Genomic DNA, 19,242 nt, shown 5'->3' with positions numbered 1-19,242 from the left:
ACTTTCAGAAACGACTTCCTGACACTTAAATCTATACTTGATGTTAACAAATTTCTCTTCTTCAGAAACGCTTTCCTTGCCATTGCCAGTCTACATTTTATATCCTCTCTACTTCGACCATCATCAGTTATTTTGCTCCCCAAATAGCAAAACTCCTTTACTAATTTAAGTGTCTCATTTCCTAATCTAATTCTCTCAGCATCACCCGACTTAATTTGACTACATTCCATTATCCTCGTTTTACTTTTGTTGATGTTCATATTATATCCTCCTTTCAAGACACTGTCCATCCCGTTCAACTGCTCTTCCAAGTCCTTTGCTGTCTCTGACAGAATTACAATGTCATCGGCGAACCTCAAATTTTTTATTTCTTCTCCCTGGATTTTAATACCTACTCCAAATTTTTCTTTTGTTTCCTTTACTGCTTGCTCAATGAACATATTGAATAACATTGGGGAGAGGCTACAACCCTGTCTCACACCCCTCCCAACCACTGCTTCCCTTTCATGCACCTCGACTCTTATAACTGCCATCTGGTTTCTGTGCAAATTGTAAATAGCTTTACGCTCCCTGTATTTTACCCCTGCCACCTTTAGAATTTGAAAGAGAGTATTCCAGTCAACATTGTCAAAAGCTTTCTCTAAGTCTACAAATGCTAGAAACATAGGTTTGCCTTTCATTAATCTTCCTTCTAAGATAAGTCGTAAGGTCAGTATTGCCTCACGTGTTCCAACATTTCTACGGAATCCAAACTGATCTTCCCCGAGGTTGGCTTCTACCAGTTTTTCCATTCATCTGTAAATAATTCGCATTAGTATTTTGCAGCTGTGACTTATTAAACTGATAGTTCGGTAATTTTCACATCTGTCCACACCTGCTTTCTTTGGGATTGGAATTATTATATTCTTCTTGAAGTCTGAGGGTATTTCACCTGTCTCGTACATCTTGCTCACCAGATGGTAGAGTTTTGTCAGGACTGGCTCTCCCAAGGCCGTCAGTAGTTCTAATGGAATGTTGTCTACTCCCGGGGCCTTGTTTCGACTCAGGTCTTTCAGTGCTTTGTCAAACTCTTCATGCAGTATCGTATCTCCTATTTCATCTTCATGTACATTCTCTTCCATTTCCATAATATTGTCCTCAAGTACGTCGCCCTTGTATAGACCCTCTACATACTCCTTCCACCTTTCTGCTTTCCCCTCTTTGCTTAGAACTGGGTTTCCATCTGAGCTCTTGATACTCATACAAGTGGCTCTCTTTTCTCCAAAGGTCTCTTTAATTTTCATGTAGGCAGTATCTATCTTACCCCTAGTGAGATAAGCCCCTACATCCTTACATTTGTCCTCTAGCCACCCCTTCTTAGCCATTTTGCACTGCCTGTTGATCTCATTTTTGAGACGTTTGTATTCCTTTTTGCCTGCTTCAGTAACTGCATTTTTATATTTTCTCCTTTCATCAATTAAATTCAATATTTCTTCTGTTACCCAAGGATTTGTACTAGCCCTCGTCTTTTTACCTACTTGATCCTCTGCTGCCTTCACTACTTCATCCCTCAGAGCTACCCATTCGTCTTCTACTGTATTTCTTTCCCCCATTCCTGTCAATTGTTCCCTTATGCTCTCCCTGAAACTCTGTACAACCTCTGGTTTAGTCAGTTTATCCATGTCCCATCTCCTTAAATTCCCACCTTTTTGCAATTTCTTCAGTTTTAATCTACAGTTCATAACCAATAGATTGTGGTCAGAGTCCACATCTGCCCCTGGAAATGTCCTACAATTTAAAACCTGGTTCCTAAATCTCTGTCTTACCATTATATAATCTATCTGATACCTTTTAGTATCTCCAGGATTCTTCCATGTATACAACCTTCTTTTATGATTCTTGAACCAAGTGTTAGCTATGATTAAGTTATCCTCTGTGCAAAATTCTACCAGACGGCTTCCTCTTTCATTTCTTAGCCCCAATCCATATTCACCTACTATGTTTCCTTCTCTCCCTTTTCCTACTGTCGAATTCCAGTCACCCATGACTATTAAATTTTCGTCTCCCTTCACAACCTGAATAATTTCTTTTATCTCATCATACATTTCTTCAATTTCTTCGTCATCTGCAGAGCTAGTTGGCATATAAACTTGTACTAATGTGGTAGGCGTGGGCTTCGTGTCTATCTTGGCCACTATAATACGTTCACTATGCTGTTTGTAGTAGCTTACCCACACTTCTATTTTTTTTATTCATTATTAAACCTATTCCTGCATTACCCCTATTTGAGTTTGTATTTATAACCCTGTATTCACCTGACCAAAAGTCTTGTTCCTCCTGCCACCAAACTTCACTAATTCCCACTATATCTAACTTTAACCTATCCATTTCCCTTTTTAAATTTTCTAATCTACCTGCCCGATTAAGGGATCTGACATTCCACGCTCCGATCCGTAGAACGCCAGTTTTCTTTCTCCTGATAACGACGTCCTCCTGAGTAGACCCTGCCCGGAGATCCGAATGGGGGACTTTTTTACCTCCGGAATATTTTACCCAACAGGACGCCATCATCATTTAACCATAGAGTAAAGCTGCATGCCCTCGGGAAAAATTACGGCTGTAGTTTCCCCTTGCTTTCAGCTGTTCGCAGTACCACAACAGCAAGGCTGTTTTGGTTAGTGTTACAAGGCCAGGTCAGTCAATCATCCAGACTGTTGCCCCTGCAACTACTGAAAAGGCTGCTGCCCCTCTTCAGGAACCACACGTTTGTCTGGCCTCTCAACAGATACCCCTCCATTGTGGTTGCACCTACGGTACCGCTATCTGTATCGTTGAGGCACGCAAGCCTCCCCACCAACGGCAAGGTCCATGATGGTTCATGGGGGGAGGAAAAGAACTTGGCAAGAAATTGAATATAGACTCGATATTCTTGGTGCTATAAGTGGTTCATATCTCGAGGTGTATTGACAATAAATAAATAAATTCTCTGTGATGCTCTACAATGTGGTGCATTTTTCATTGTCATATCTACTGTGGCTTTTTTTTCCTGGGTTTTTGAAATCAGGGAGGGTTGAGTGGTATACCGTGTACTATATAACAAATATTTGCCAGTGACTGAATTTGATCTAGTGACCTGCAGAATGTCAGACAGTGATGCTAATTTCTTCTCTACAATGCATGCAGTGCAGCTTCCCGAAATATTTGCAATGGGATATTCAGAAACACATGAGACAGTATCGATCTTACAGCTTACCTCAAATGATAGATTGAAAAATACAAAGCTACAGTTATAGCACTTGTAGATAAAAAGCTTTTTAGAGAGTTGAAGATATTACACTCTTTGAAATTCTAGAGCCATCACGGGGGGGGGGGGGGGGGGGGGGGGGGCAAAAGCTTATCTATAACTTCTGTCCGAAAAGTTCCGTAACTGACATCATACTACTCACAGTCATAAGAGTGTGTCACCGCCAAATTCTCTGGTGAAGAGGTTGAGGCATGTCGGAGCAAATTCGTGAGCAGTGGTGCTGTGAGTGTGGTTCTCGTGTGCAAGCAACACATTGTAGAGTGAAGCTGTAGTGTATGCAATCAAAACCCAAAATGGATCAGTGAACAAATATGCTCCTCTGATTCAAACTTGGAAAATCAGCTAAAGAGACATACAAAATGCTGACAACAGTTTATGAAAAATGTGGTATCACATTGAAGTGTGTTTATGCTTTCAAGAAGGTGGGACACCATGGAAGTCATTCCCCAAACTGGCTAGCCTGCAACTGCCTGCATCCCAGACAACATGAAGAAAGTGAAGGAACTTTTGTCCCAGGTTAGTCATGTGACAAAGTGAATGATAGCAGAGGAAGTCCACCTTACAATGACCCAGGATCTTGCTTCCAGTTTGTGGACCACATTTTGACTCTGGTACAAACACAATTTCAGCTTGACACCTGTGGAGACATTACCATCGGAGTGGATCAAGATCCAAATTTACTGAAAACTATCATCACGGGCGATGAGACTTGGTGTCTGAGGTGTGACTGCTAAGGCAAGCATCAAGGTACATCGTGGCAGGGCTCAGATCTGCCAAACAACAAGAAGGTATACAGATCCTGTATCAAGACAATGCTCATAGTGTTCTACAATTCTGAGAGTCTCATCCATAAAGAGTATAAAGAATTCCTCTGCGAAATCGTCACATCAAATGTACATGGAAATAATGGAATGTGTGCTGCAACAGATCAAGTGGGTCCCCTCCAGTTTGCTAAACAAGGCAACTAGACCCTCTGCCATGACAATGCCTGGCCATACGCTGCCTTCCTGGTGCAGCAATTCTTGGCCTACTCAGTTGCTCACCCTACACCCCAGATTTGTTGTCCCTGGATCTTTTCTTGTTTCCCAAATTGAAATCGGTCCTGAAGGGCCAGAGGTCTTTCTACATCCAACATAATGTTATGACCCAACTGAAAGCTTTCTGTAAAGACTAGTCCAGGAGTTTCTAGGGCTTGTACAGTCATACCCAGAAGTGCATTACTGTCAATGTGGCTTACTTAAAACAACAGTAACTGCTTTAGAGGTAAGCCAACAATCCATTTGCAATATAGACACATTCACTGAATTTCCTAGGCAGAAGCCTTATAACTGGTACAGAAGCCAGTCTGTAAAGTCAGGAAATCCTGTGGAAGTTAGATTAGAATGTAAAAGAAGTAGAAATGTTTTTCTATTTGGGCAGAAAAATAACTGACAATGGCAAAAGTAAAGAGGGTGTAAAATGTAGACTGCCAATAGCAAAAAAAAGTATTTCTGAAAAAGAGAGGTATGTTAACACTGAAAATAAATTTGTTAAAAAATCTTTGTGAAAGTATTTGTGTGCAATGTAAAGTAAAATGTGGACAATAAACTGTGTATAGAGGAGAAGAGAATAAGAAACTGCTTGTCAGAATAAAACTGTGTGCTGGACCGAGACTCAAACTCAGGACCTTTGCCTTTCGTGGGCAAGTACTCTACCGACTGAAATACCCAAGCAAAACTCACAAACTGTCCCCACAGATTTACCTCAACCAGTAACTTCTCTCTTACTTTCCAGATTTCACAGAAGCAAACCTGTGAAACTTGCAGGGCTAGCACTCGTAAAAGAAAGGATATTACAGAGACATGGCTTTGCCACAGCCTATGTGTGTTTCCAAGATGAAACCGTCTGGAAACAATGTGCTTGGGTAGTGCAGTTGGTAGAGTGCTTGCCTGTCAAAGGCAGAGATCTTGAGTTCGAGTCCCAGTTTGGCACATAGTTTTAATCTAACAGGAAGTTTTGTATCAGCACACACTCTGCTGCAGAGTGAAAATTTCAGTCTAGAAAAAGAGAATAGAAGATTTTAAAATGTGATGCTAAAGAAGAATGCTATTGATTAGATGGCTGGCTTAGATAACTAATGAAGAAGTACTTAATCAAATCAGAGAGAAAATAAATGTATATTGCAGTTGGTATAAAATAATGGATAGGTTGACAGAACACGTCTTGAAGCATCAAGGAATAGTTGACTTGATAATGGAGGGAAGTGTGGGGGGTAAAATTTGCAGATGGAGACCAAGGCTCAAATAACATAATCACATTCAAATGGATGTAGGTGGCAGTAATTATACAGAGATGATGATGCTACCACATCAGAGACTAGCTTGGTAGGCTGTGGAAACTAGTCCCTGGACTGAATACAGTGATGAAAATGAAAACCCCTCACACAACGAGACCACCACCCATCTGCATGAATGCTGCCCTGTTGGCAATTGGGACACGTAATACGTTATAAGTGTGTAATAATGTGTGCTGTAACTCATCAGACCAAGTTACCTTGCTCAGTGCTCCAAGCAGCCATTTGTGGGCCTGTGCTAATGCTGTGCTCTGTGGCATGCAGTGAGCACAGGTACATTGTGGGGTGGTAGCTTCTGTGTACCACAGTGAGGATCTAGTTTTGTTTGGTATTACTATTCACTGGCTGTTGTCCAGCATTAATTTGGTGAGTGATTTGTTATTTTGTGGCCCATTCATCCTTTGTTAGAATCTATATTTGCAAGATTCACCTCCATCTGTAGCAGCAGACAATGGGCTGCGTAGATTGGAAACCAGCCCCAACACCCTCACTGGTCACTTCCGCCGGAGGGAGAACTTAGGTGCTTTCCGGACACTGGACACACCAAACTGTCACTCAGAAGGTCTCTTGTTCTGCTCCAATGAGGCAACATCCCCGGCTGTGCTCTCATTAGCCCACCCGCACAACACCTCATGGCCCACATCGTCACCCACTGCATTTCACTGTGGTATGTGTGAACCACACAGTTCTTATCCCACACTCCTCGTCATCGTCCTGTCACTGTCTGTTTAATGAGAGGAATGCTACCACGTTTTTTCCACGAGGTGATCTTGAGGTGATTCTACTGACTACAGGAGTACAAATCCTGATACTGGACTCCTGGTTCATCCTCCCAGTATCAGTGATTGGAATATTGTGTACAGTGTAGTGCAAATAGCGCAGTGAAGTGCAGTGTGCACCAGGAATACCAGGCTGATTTATTACTGTTCTATCCCCGGCTGTTTTGGCACTCCTTTGCTGCCAAGCGTGCCATTGAAGCAGTTTTTCCACACCACCAGATCACTCCGAACAAAGGTTGCAAGCGACCCATGGTCTGCTCAGTCCAGACCCATCTCAAGTAAGAAGTATTAGCTTGTTTTGAATGTTACTGTAGCCGTTAGCTTTTCAGTTAATATGCTAGAACGAGCCCATGCAGCACTTCCAGCAAGTGTATTGCTATTTTATTAACTAGCACACCACTTAGGCATATGTGCCCCATAAGTGTATAGAAGGGAATGTAAATTTGCTCCCTTCAGGTTTCAAAGAAGAGTCTCTTGCATTTTAGTGGTACTTCCTTGTTCTGTGTTAGGTTCTCAACTATTTGATAGAAGTTGCTACCTGCTTGAATTCTGTTTGCGGTTTCTGTGTGTATAGAGCCAGTATCAGAGACAACAGTGCCAAAATATTTGAGGTGATGGTTCATATGTAGCTATTTCCCTTCTTGTTCAACATGTCCTGTTGGATGTCCACATGTTTTCACTACCATCACCTCACTTTTCTTGTGGCTGAAGATGAGACGATATAATTGAGCAGCTTCTGCCCAGGTGTTTATTTGCTCTTAAAGGCCTTCTTTAGAATTGCCCCATAGACAAACATCATCAGCAAATAAAATGATTTTCATTTTTTTACATCCAGTGGTTGTAAGGGTACAGATGTCAATCCAGTATTCAATAGATTGAATCTGCCCCTTATGCTTTTTGGTACAGTTCAGGGTGTGTTTTTGCTGCAGCACAGTGGCAACACTGATGGTGATGCGCCATAGTTCTAGAAGGGGTGTGTGGGCATCTAGAGATTTGTTGGCATTAGGCAGTCAGTCGCTCTCGAGCCATACCTGGAGTCACCACGCGAGCAGGACATGAATATGTATGAGAGTGCAATTGTGGAAATTGTGTTAAAAATATTAATTTATCAGTTATGAAATATTTAATGTTGAAAATGTCACTGTACAGAAGAAGAATGGCAATGGCTAAGTTATTTTATATCGTGAATGATGAGTATATGCAGGTGTAATGTGAGTTTGGTTAGAAGACTTGTTAAGTGATTCACAATCAAGGAATAAATAAAATTGAGTGTTATGTACAAGTGTGTTATCTAATTTATAACCTAAATCATTTTCATAACTTTTGGATGGGCTTGTTTTGCGTTAGTCTAAATGGTATAGATAGTGCATAAGCTACATGGTTGAAACTGTAATTATCAACGCATGTACCTTGGGAGTAAGTTTGCTTCTCAAGGGACTGGCTAATCTAGATATCCAGTGGCTTTAAAAATATCAAACAGCCAAATTGAAACATTTCCAGTTAACTGGTATAAAAAGGAAGGTATCTTACATGGTCTAGTGTACTTTTCTGTTGATCTCATTCATTATAGTAAAGAAAAGAAGAGGAGACAGAACTCCACCATGCCTTAACCGAGACTTCATGCCAAAGGTTTCAGTCATTCATATGGGTGTTTTGACCTTACTGAGGGTATTTTTGTACAAATTCCTGTTACAGTGTACCATGGGTGTAGATATTATTTTGTTGTGTAATACTAACTAGCTAGTATTTACTAAAACATGTACAGGGTGTATCTGAAATGAATGTAGAAAATGAGAGTGCTGGTAGAGTGGGTCATAACAAACATATTACACATAGCAGCCCGTGTCTGCATTCCTTTGCATACAGACAAGACATCATTGAACAATGTAACACACTGTCAAGAGGGTAGGCATATAATGTGCCATCTGAGTCATCATGATAGCTGGTCTGCTGGGCAACATTTGTGACATCAAGTTAAATAAGAAGTCGAGTTGAAGTTTTAGAACCTTTATTTGAAAACAGTTACAAAAAGTGCTCAAAATTATACCCATCTGCTTGAATGCACGCCATGCAAAGATGCTAGACTGACTTGTGCTCTTTCAAACACTACTGGCAAAATTTAAATTGCATAGGAGGCTGCCCTAATGTGAAGTATCAGCTCTTCTTCAGTCTTAATAGGTATTTCATAGTCGACAAATTTCAGGTGGTGCCAGGAGGAAAAAAATCTGTGGGTGTCACGTCGGAGGGGGGGGGGGGGGGGGGGGGGACATGCAGGCCGTGCCACTGGCCCACTGTGCCATATCCAGTTCACACCAAAAGTTTCATCCAAATGTGTTCACACTGCATGTGTGAAGTGCGCATTGCACTATTGTGTTAGTACCACATTTACCGTCGCACGTTGAGAAGGACATGTTCCAACAACACTGGCAGAGCTTTACCCTCTCTGGTAAACGATGCCTCATCCATAAAAAGTACACGGTCCAGAAAGTCTGGTTGAATGGCAAACCTTTGCAAAAACCAGTGACAGAATTCAGTCTATGTGGTAAATCATCTGGGTTAAGGGTTTCAACCTTCCAAAGGCATGGCAGGGGTGCAAATCATCTTCGTGCCACACACACCAAATTGTGGATTGGCTTACACCCATTTCCTGTGCAGTGCACCAAGAGCTTGTATTTTCCAGCATTGCTAATGCCTCCTATTGAAGTCCTCTTGTAAGTACTGTGCATTGATAACCATGTCTATCAGGCCTTCACACCTGTAACACAAAATGAATACACCAGTTTTCAGAATAGGTCATTACAAGAACGTGGCGGTGGAAATCATACTTAAAGTGAACATGTCTCTATAGGACCTGTGGATGACAGTAAATGTGTGTCGATCTGATACTCGATGATTTGGAAACCACCAAATGTTCAAACATTGGGCAGTGTGAGCATACATCTGCAGCTCCATAAGCACAGTGCATGTCTGCCCATTCTTCCCAAGAATAGAGCTCCATTTCCTGTGTGCTTCACACAGTAACAAACACAAGAGTGTCCCCATTTGATGACAAAATGACACATGGCAAACCAGACTCCACAATGTGCACAGGTGTTACCCTCTATGCAACACCTATCAAACAGGTATCTGCACAGCCACAAGCCATGTGTTCATGTCCCAATAAGAGGCAGAAAACCCATAGTGTTGTCCTGCCTGGAATATCTGCAACTATGTTGACTACACCATTTGCAAATAAAGGTCATAAAACTTCAACCTGACATCTCTTTTACCTCGATGTCATAAATGTAATAAAATCATTGCCATACAGACCTGCTATCGTGACAGTTCGAATGGCATGTTATGTGCCTACCATCATAGTGACGCATGATACTGTTCAATGACGCCTGGCACCATATGCTAAGGACTGCAGACAAGGGTTGCTATGTGAAATATGCATGATATGACACACACTACCAGCCTTTTCATTTTTCTACATTGATTACACATACACCCTGTATATCTTGGTGGCCCCAGTCTTCCTAGATCTTTGCCATATTTTAAGAGAATGTGATAGCAGTGCTATAAGTCTGTAGTTCAATATTTATATGAGTCATATAACTTCTTAATAATGATATGACTCTTGAATTTCTTTGATTCGAAATATATCTGACATCTAATGATAGCATACATATTCACGAGGTTTTTAAACGGGAAATGCACTTTAACAATTCAAGTTAAAAAGTGAGCTAAATGCAGGCATTCCTGTAGAGCATTTTTTAAAAGTCCGAAAATACAGCTTCTGCACAGTTTCTATGTTTATGAAACACAAATCTTTACAAAAGGGTACATCTTAAAAAAAGGAAAACATTTTCAAACATAACTATGTGTTTGGCTCATATGAAACTAGGCAGAAGCTTAACCTACACGTAAACATGGTAGTTACAAATTTATATAAAAGAGAAATATGTCATACTGCAGTTATGTGGTATAATTGTGTGCCTTCTTAGTTAAAATGCATAGCGACATTAAATTCGTGTAATGTAAATTTGAAACAATTCTTATTTGGGAACATCATAATCAAGTAAACCTTATTTATCAAATATTGTTAATTTTATCATGTCATTTAATATTATTATTTGGCTGTGTTGATCATGTACTCTTACTTAATAACTACTATAATCATGAAGTAATTGTGTTACCCTGACTTGTCCTGTATCATATGTTCAAACAATGTACAAAAAATGATTTACTGGATCAAATAAAAATTAATTAACTAACAGATTATAAATATGTGCCAGTTATTTTTCAGAACAATTGATAGCTTAAAGGTTCCATTCTGATTTTGCAATCACTTATTTTAGTACAAAAGCTTTGATAGGTTCCTAAGGCATACTCATTTAGCCGGTATTTTTTGTGCATTAGTAGCCATTCTGAGGACCACTGTTCAAAATTCCTGTTAACATTCTATGCCAAAATCTTTATATCAGAATTAGCTACATAATTTTGCAAATAAAATTTAAATTTAATCCGGGTATTTGAATATGCTTTCATATGTGTTCAGAAATTTAAGATGTGCATGATTTTTTTTCAGAAAAATGGATTTATTGTTTCTAAAAGGGGTCAGTGTGTTCATCAGATCAGTTTCTAAAGAGTTGAGTCAGCCCTACATAGCAACAAGAAATTTTACAACAAGTGTACAATGCTTTGTGAAGAGGAAATATCCTATAAATGAAGAAGAATCAAAGTTGCTTCCAGGTAGCTGTTACAATTAATACTGGTGCCACTGTAATATAGTATACTGATTGATGTTATTTATAAACTGTTTACATATTTGAAACTAGTGTTTAGTGTTTCAGTATCCTGTGAGCTCCAGGGGTATTCGCCGTGTCTATGTATGGGGTTTGGCAGAGCATGGAGAATTGGGAAATGCACTGGAATGCACAAAAAGTAAAAGGACACCTCTAAAAAGTGTTCGTCATCCAAACAGACTTCATTTTGCAGAGAAACACAAGGTAAATATTGTAACTGTAAGCTTTGTATATAAAGGAAAATTCACTTGAGGAAACTATAAAATTACGAGAAAGGATCACTGACCAGTACTTGCCTTCAAGAGACAAAAATTTTAGTACTGCCAACAGACCCATATAAAAGATCGTAGTATAAGAAACTGTCTTAGGTTTTGGAACTTTAGTTCTTTTCATGTGGAGAACAGAGACATAGGTTGGTGAAGGTTAAAAAATAAGGAGAGATCTCTTGGATCACTCATTGAGAGGGACCCACTTGTGAGGATAAAGGGGATACAAAGAGGAAAAGGGAAGTCTCAGAGAGAGTAAGAGGTCAAAAACAGTACATTGGTACACACTGTGCTTCAGTCCAGAGATGATGAGGACAGAGTGAGAAGTAAGATTATGCATCCATTATAGGGATCAGAATGGAGATTTATAGTCTGTTGCTAAGACCTGTTTTAACTGGTTACTGTTGGGCATCAGGTAGGAGATTGAAAATCCTCAACCATTCAAAAACAAAGTAAGAGAATACTTCATTAGCTACTCCATCTAAAATTTATTTTGACTCAGGATTGTAAATTCACATAACTGCAATATTTGAACCCGTAGATCATGACTGGCTAAGTTTCACAGAAGCTCGAAATTTAGTTCAGATGTCAATGCGAGATGCTTTTAATAGTTTCCACAATGAAACATTGCCTCAAAATATGGTAGAAAACCCAAAGAGATTCTGGTCATATGTAAAGAACACCAGTGGCAAAAAACCAGTCAATACCATCATTGCACGATAGTGATGGAAATGTTACCGATGATGGTGCCACTAAAGCAGAGTTACTAAAAAAGTTTTCCATAATTCCTTCACAAAAGAAGACAAAGTAAATATTCCAGAATTCAAAACCAGAACAGCTGTTAGCATGCGTGACATAAAAGTAGTTGTGAAACAACTCAAATCACTTAAGAAAGGCAAGTCTTCCAGTCCAGGTGGTATACCAATCAGATTCCTTTCATAATATGCAGACACAATAGCGCCTTTCTTAGCAATCATATACAACCACTCACTTGACAAAAGGTCTTTTCCTAAAGACTGGAAAGTAGCACAGATCACACCAATATTCAAGAAAGGAAATAGGAGTAACCCATTGAATTACAGACCCATATCACTGACCTCAATTTGCAATAGGATTTTGGAGCATATACTTTACTCGAACATTATGAATCGCCTTGAAGAAAATGACTTATTGATACATAACCAACACGGATTCAGAAAATATCATTCTTGTGCAACATAGCTAGCTCGTTATTCCCATGAAGTAATGAGTGGTGTCAACAAGGGATCTCAGATCGATTCTATATTCCTAGATTTCCAAAAGGCTTTTGATACTGTTCCTCACAAGCAACTATTAATAAAATTGTGTGCATATGGAGTATCATGTCAGTTGAGTGACTGGATTTGTGATTTCCTCTCAGAGAGGTTACAGTTTATAAAATTATCAGGTAGAACAGAAGTGATATCTGGTGTTCTGCAATTTAGTGTATAGGCCCTCTGCTGTTCCTGATTTACATAAATGATCTAGGTGATAATCTGACCAGCTCCTTAGATTGTTTGCAGATGACACTGTAATTTACCATGTAGTAAAATCATCAGGCCATCAATTCCAATTACAAAATCATCTAGAGAGAATTTTTTGTATGGTGTGAAAAGTGGCAATTTGCACTAAACAAAGAAAAGTGTGAGGTCATCCACATGGGTCCTAAAAGAAATCCAGTAAATTTTAGATATATGATAAATCGCACAAATCTAAGGGCTGTCAATTCGACTAAATACCTAGAAATTACGATTACGACCAACTTAAATTGGAAAGACCACATAGATAATATTGTGGGGAAGGTGAAACAAAGATTGGGCTTTGTTGGCAGAACACTTAGAAGATGCGACAAACCCACTAAAGAGTCAGCCTACATTACATTTGTCCGTCCTCTGCTGGAATATTGCTGTGTGGTGTGGGATCCTTACCAGGTAGGATTGACAGAGGACACAGAAATAGTGTAAAGAAGGGCAGCTTGTTTCGTGCTGTCGCACAATAGGGGTGAGAGTGTCACTGATATGATATACGAGTTAGGGTGGCAGTCACTGAAACAAAGGCAGTTTTCTTTGCGGCAAGATCTGTTTAAGAAATTTCGATCACCAACTTTGTCTTCCGAATGCAAAAATATTTTGTTGACACCCACCTACGTAGGGAGAAATGATCATCATAATAAAATAAGAGAAATCAGAGCTCGAACAGAAAGATTTAGGTGTTCCTTTTTCCCAGGCACCATTCGGGAGTGGAATGACAGAGAAGTAGTATGAAAATGGTTCGATTAACCCTCTGCCAGGCACCTAGGTGTGAATCACAGAGTCACCATGTAGATGTAGATGTAGATGTAGATGTAATTAGACAGTTGATAGTGGTTTGTGCAAAGCTACATGAATGCTTTTCTTGAAGTACTAGCTAAAAGTAGCAGGTGAGTAGAGTAGGAAAATGAATAGTGGCTTTTCCCCAAAGTAACTTTTTATTGTAATGCACATACATAAAGCAATCTAGAAGTAATTATTGGTACCATAATTATCAGTTTGAGTTTATTAACACTAGTCATAATTTGTTATTAGTGTACTTTACGGAAGTATCCAGCATTGGTTGCTTCTGCCTGGTAATGTAAACTTGACTCAACTTTCTTGTGGTGGCCATTTTCACAAATTCTATATATGAATTGCAGTAGTTTAACAGAAAAATGCCTTTTGCATGCTGCACATTAAGTTTTTTATTTAGCTTCTGCACTTAGAGGCATTTGCCTTATTTGCAAGGCATCTTCAGTGGCTGTCCTGAAATAAGACATGATTTTTTCATTTGCAAATATACACTATGTGATCAAAAGTATCTGGACACCGCCAAAAACATATGTTTTTCATATTAGTTGCATTGTGCTGCCACCTATTGACAGGTACTCCATATCAGCGACCTCAGTAGTCATTAGACATCGTGAGAGAGTAGAATGGGACATTCCACGGAACTCTTGGACTTCGAACGTGGTCAGGTGATTGGGTGTCACCTGTGTCATATGTCTGTACACGAGATTTCCACACTCCTAAACATCCCTAGGTCCACTGTTTCCAATGTGATAGTGAAGTGGAAATGTGAAGGGACATGTACAGCACAAAAGCGTACAGGCCAACCTCATCTGTTGATCGACAGAGACCACTGACAGTTTAAGAGGGTCATAATGCGTAATAGGCAGACATCTATCCAGACCATCAACAGGAATTCCAAACTGCGTCAGGATCCACTGCAAGTACTATGACACTGGGAGGTGAGAAAATTTGGATTTCATGGCTGAGTGGTTGCTCGTAAGCCACACATCATGCCGATACATGCCAAACGATGCTTTGCTTGGTGTAGGGAGCATAAACATTGGACAGCTGAACAGTGGAAAAACATTGTGTGGAGTGACGATTCACGGTACATGTTGTGGCAATCCGATGGCAGGGTGTGGGTTTGGCGAATGCCCGGTGAACATCATCTGGCAGCATGTGTAGTGCCAACAGTAAAATTTGAAGGCGGTGGTGTTATGGTGTGGTCATGTTTTTCACAGAGGGGGCTTTCACCCCTTGTTGTTTTGCGTGGCACTATTGCAGCACAGGCCTACACTGTTGAAGAGCAATTCGGGGATGGTGATTGCATCTTTCAACACGATAGAGCACCTGTTCATAATGCATGACCTGTGGCGAAGTGGTTACTAAAAAACATTCCTGTAATGGACTGGCCTACACAGAGTCCTGACCTGAATCCTATAGAACACCTTTGGGATGTTTTGGAACACTGACTTCGTGCCAGGCCTCACCAACCAAAATCGATACCTCTCCACAGTGCAGCACTCTGTGAAGAATGGGCTTCCATTCCCCAAGAAACCTTCCAGCACGTGATTGAACATATGCCTGTGAGAGTGGAATCTGTCATCAAGGCTAAGAGTGGGCCAGCACCATATTGAATTCCAGCATTACCAAAGGAGGGCACCACAAACTTGTAAGTCATTTTCAGCCAGGTGTTCGGATACTTTTGATCACATAGTGTAGGTTACAGATTTAAAACAGTTCACTGCTGTTTTTTATAGGAAGGTGGAAAGGTATTTACAGATCATATCCAATTCATTATTTATGAACCACACAGTGTTGTCATATGAGAGAAAGCTATTTGGCTTACAAATAATTAATTAGACGCTTATCTGCAAGTATCTTTCCATTTTATTATAAAATTTAAATCTGTAACCTATATGTGCAAACAATAACCTATGTATGCAAACAAAAACAAAAAAATAATGTAATATTTCATAACACCCACTGAAGATGCCTTGTAAATAAGGTGAAACACATCTGGATATACAAGTTAAATAAAAAACTTAACATGCAGCATGCAAAAGATGGTTTTCTTTTTAACTATTGCCATTTAAACTTGACTCGTTCCTCACTCCTGAAGGCCTTCTCCATAGCAGGATTGACAGAGCACAGTGTGTTTATGAATAAATGAACAAATGAATAACTATAATGAAGTACTATAAAATATAGCTGTAATCATATTGTGTTCAAGTTCCCAGTGTTAGTAGAGTGCATAAGGTAGGATTTCTTCATGTTATTGTAGGTCACCATGTTCCTAACCTTGTGAGAAAGAGAGGGAATAAACTGCTTCTGAACATGCCTTATAAGACTCAATGGTACTGACTGACCGCAGTATCATCCTCAGCCGATAGGCATCACTGGGTGCAGATATGGAGGGGCATGTTGTCAGCACACTGCTCTCTTGGCTGTTGTCAGTTTTCATGAATGGAGCTGCTATTCTCAGAAAGTAGCTCCTTTATTGGCCTTAGAAGGGCTCATTGCTCTCCACTTGTCAACAGCACCCAGTAGACCAGTCAGTCACTCATCCAAGTGCTAGCCAAGCCGGTCAGATTTGACAGTGCTTAACTATAGTGATCTGATAGGAACTGGTGTTGCCACCATGGCAAGGCCATTGGTGTCGTAAACTTGTACACTGGTGTAACTGGCTGTCACACCGTGTCTAATAATAGGCTGTCTATATCTGAGCAATGTAATGTATACATGAAGCTAGAACAGAATTTAACTCCTCGTGTGTCATCTGTTCAAACTAACATCCAGTGTGGAGTAGAGAGTTTGCCAAATAGCAGTTAAAAAAAAAATTACAGAATGAGTACCATTTGCATTGGCAAGAAATTGTAGAAGGCCTACACAGCTGCCGGCCGGGGTGGCCGAGTAGTTCTAGGCGCTACAGTCTGGAACCGCGCGACCGCTACGGTCACAAGTTCGAATCCTGCCTCGGGCATGGGTGTGTGTGATGTCCTTAGGTTAGTTAGGTTTAAGTAGTTCTAAGTTCTAGGGGACTGATGACCTCAGAAGTTGAGTCTCATAGTGCTCAGAGCCATTTTTGAATCTACACAGCTGTCAACATTTTAAATATCTTTTTTCTTTGTTCTCAAGAGTTTGACCTTCAATATAAATTCAAAAACAGAAAAATTCTTCTCAACCAAGCACATGCAAAAGAAGGCAGGTTAAAAAAATCACAGTATCTTCTATGCATATATCGAATACATTAAAGGCAATTAAAATGGAGGTTAATCCATCACTACAAGAAGATAAAACCGAAAACAGTGTTGTGTCATCTAAAAGCACACTTTCCTCTAATTATGAGTTAAAACTCATAGAGAAAGAAAAGATTTTCCAAGAGAACAGGCTGTAAATCATCCGACTACAGTTCATTGATATTGTCATGTACTGAAGACACCTCATCAGGTACCGGTGGAATTAATGTTGATATCTGCCAGACATCACCAAGAAGTCTCTCAATTCCTTTGCCAACTGTCACAGGTTCCTCATGTAGGTAGAAAGGAAATAGAAATGCTGAGCTAAATCTCGCCAATAATCTGGCCCAAATTTTACAGTGGGACCCTTTTGGGGTAATTATAGCTACTGACACAGTTAAGAGGCATTTGCACTTGTCTCCAGACCCGTGACTAATAAGCATCATCTTTGTGAAAAGGTATTACTCCTTCCATAAGAATGATGACCACATGGTGAGAGAGCTGAGGAGAATGTTGTTGCGTTTGTCAGTAACAAGTATAATGTGTTACTTGTCACTTTTTTCACTACTGATTTGCAAGCAGGGGCAGTCACAATGTGTACCCAGAAGTTAGTAACACTCATTAAGTCTTATCAAGTGAAAGCACTTATGCCTTCTCAATACCAGACATATGACCTATTTCATCATTACTTTGCGATCATTTTTTTGTATTCACATGTCATTATGCTTTCTATCCCTCAGGTGAATAGATGATGCTCAGTGGGAAGTGAATGGCACTGTTCATTCAAGCAACCACTTCCATCCCTGGATTCACATGCAAGGCAGAATAGTTCAAGAAAGCTGCAGGAATGGATGTTTAGTAGTGCTAACTGTTCACTGTACACCCAGATAGCTGCGTGTGAATTTTGTAGCAGCATCCATGGATATGTGGGTTGTATCACCTTCATGATCCATCATGTTGTTGATACATGCAAAGCCTTGAGGATGACTCAGAAGGCATGTTATCGTTTGGTGTAATGACACTCTGTAGCCAGAAACAAGTGGGCAATGCTGGAAAAGCTCAAGTGCTAATTCCATAAAAATATGAGGTGCTATCAGAGGACTTCCAAGACACAATCCTTGTCATTAGTAACAGCTGTACTTGCACAATGGAGCTTACACATTGATAGTGCAGACATTACCTAGGCAATGAAAGAATGTTAATGCTGATGTGACTGCAACAGGTAGCATGGATCCAACATTTTACCTTCCCCAAGATTTCGTGGAAAGGGGCAACAGGAATTTGTCTTCCAACTATGAAGAAGAGTGCAATTGTTGTTTCTCTGTGTGGCAATCTGATTCCAGCCTGCATAAGGCTCAGGACATGCCTCCATGTAGTGACCAAATTGAGTACAGCAAGCTGTGACAACTTAATAAGCAGTCATAAGGAATTCTCATCTTGTATTTTGATCAGATTTGGCAGACATGACATAAACATAATCCCCCCTGCGGGTCTGGGGGTTAGAATAGGCCCGAGGTATTCCTGCCTGTCATACGAGACGACTAAAAGAAGTTTCACACATTTTGGCCTTTATGTGATGGTCCCCTGTGGGTTTTGACTTCCATTCTTCAAAATTTTCCCGAAGAGTGAGCCATTTGGGGAAGGGCACCTTACATGGTGCATCATGTCCATCGTGCATTGAGATCTTTAGCCCACTTTCTCGTCGTCCCATTGCAGTCCTGCCAGTTCTCCATCTCTTGGGTGAGGACACCTTCCTGGGTGCATTTTCCACCATGTACTATGCAGTGTCGACTTCTGCTTCGACAATGACCATGGACTTCTTTGCACATGATATCCATCATGGTAGTCTGTCCGTTGTGGTGGGGCCGCCATGTACCCTGTTGGTTGTAGCCCCCTGACCACTCAGGGATTGCTCTGCTGATGCCTGTGCTGTTAACTCCCCACGTATGCCAAGGAGTAGATGCCCACCTGCCTGAGGCATCGGGACTCCTGGCAATGGCCATCCTGACAGATGGCCTTCGCTGTGGCTGGGTGGCGCCCATGGGGAGGGCCCCTGGTTGGAGTGGGTGGCATCAGAGCGGATGGCATGCGATGAAGCGTAGTCCATCATCTCTTGCTGATGGTGAAACACCAGCAGTCTGTAAGCGATCACGAGCTCAATTCAGTGCACAGTAGTATGACCCAAAATCGTTCCCCTCTCTGGCCACACCATGGGAGGAACGTCAGGCTAAGGGT

The 19,242-nt window shown here is 40.6% G+C and overlaps 1 protein-coding gene across 2 annotated transcripts in view; it reads left to right on the top strand.

The window, feature by feature from the left end:
- LOC126091445 (RCC1-like G exchanging factor-like protein) overlaps positions 1 to 19,242 on the top strand; it is a 149,855-nt gene that overhangs the window by 26,212 nt on the left and 104,401 nt on the right. For both annotated transcript variants that reach the window (XM_049907062.1, XM_049907063.1), the window contains exons 2-3: positions 10,965 to 11,128; positions 11,222 to 11,385. In XM_049907062.1, the coding sequence (XP_049763019.1) occupies positions 10,969 to 11,128; positions 11,222 to 11,385 (324 nt within the window). In that variant the 5' untranslated portion in view covers positions 10,965 to 10,968. The remainder of the gene's footprint in view (positions 1 to 10,964; positions 11,129 to 11,221; positions 11,386 to 19,242) is intronic.

This window comes from Schistocerca cancellata, chromosome 1 (genome assembly GCF_023864275.1).
Source record: "Schistocerca cancellata isolate TAMUIC-IGC-003103 chromosome 1, iqSchCanc2.1, whole genome shotgun sequence".
Taxonomy (NCBI): Eukaryota; Metazoa; Arthropoda; class Insecta; order Orthoptera; family Acrididae; genus Schistocerca; species Schistocerca cancellata.
Note: the sequence above shows the minus strand (reverse complement) of the source record. Positions and strands in the feature narration are given on the sequence as shown.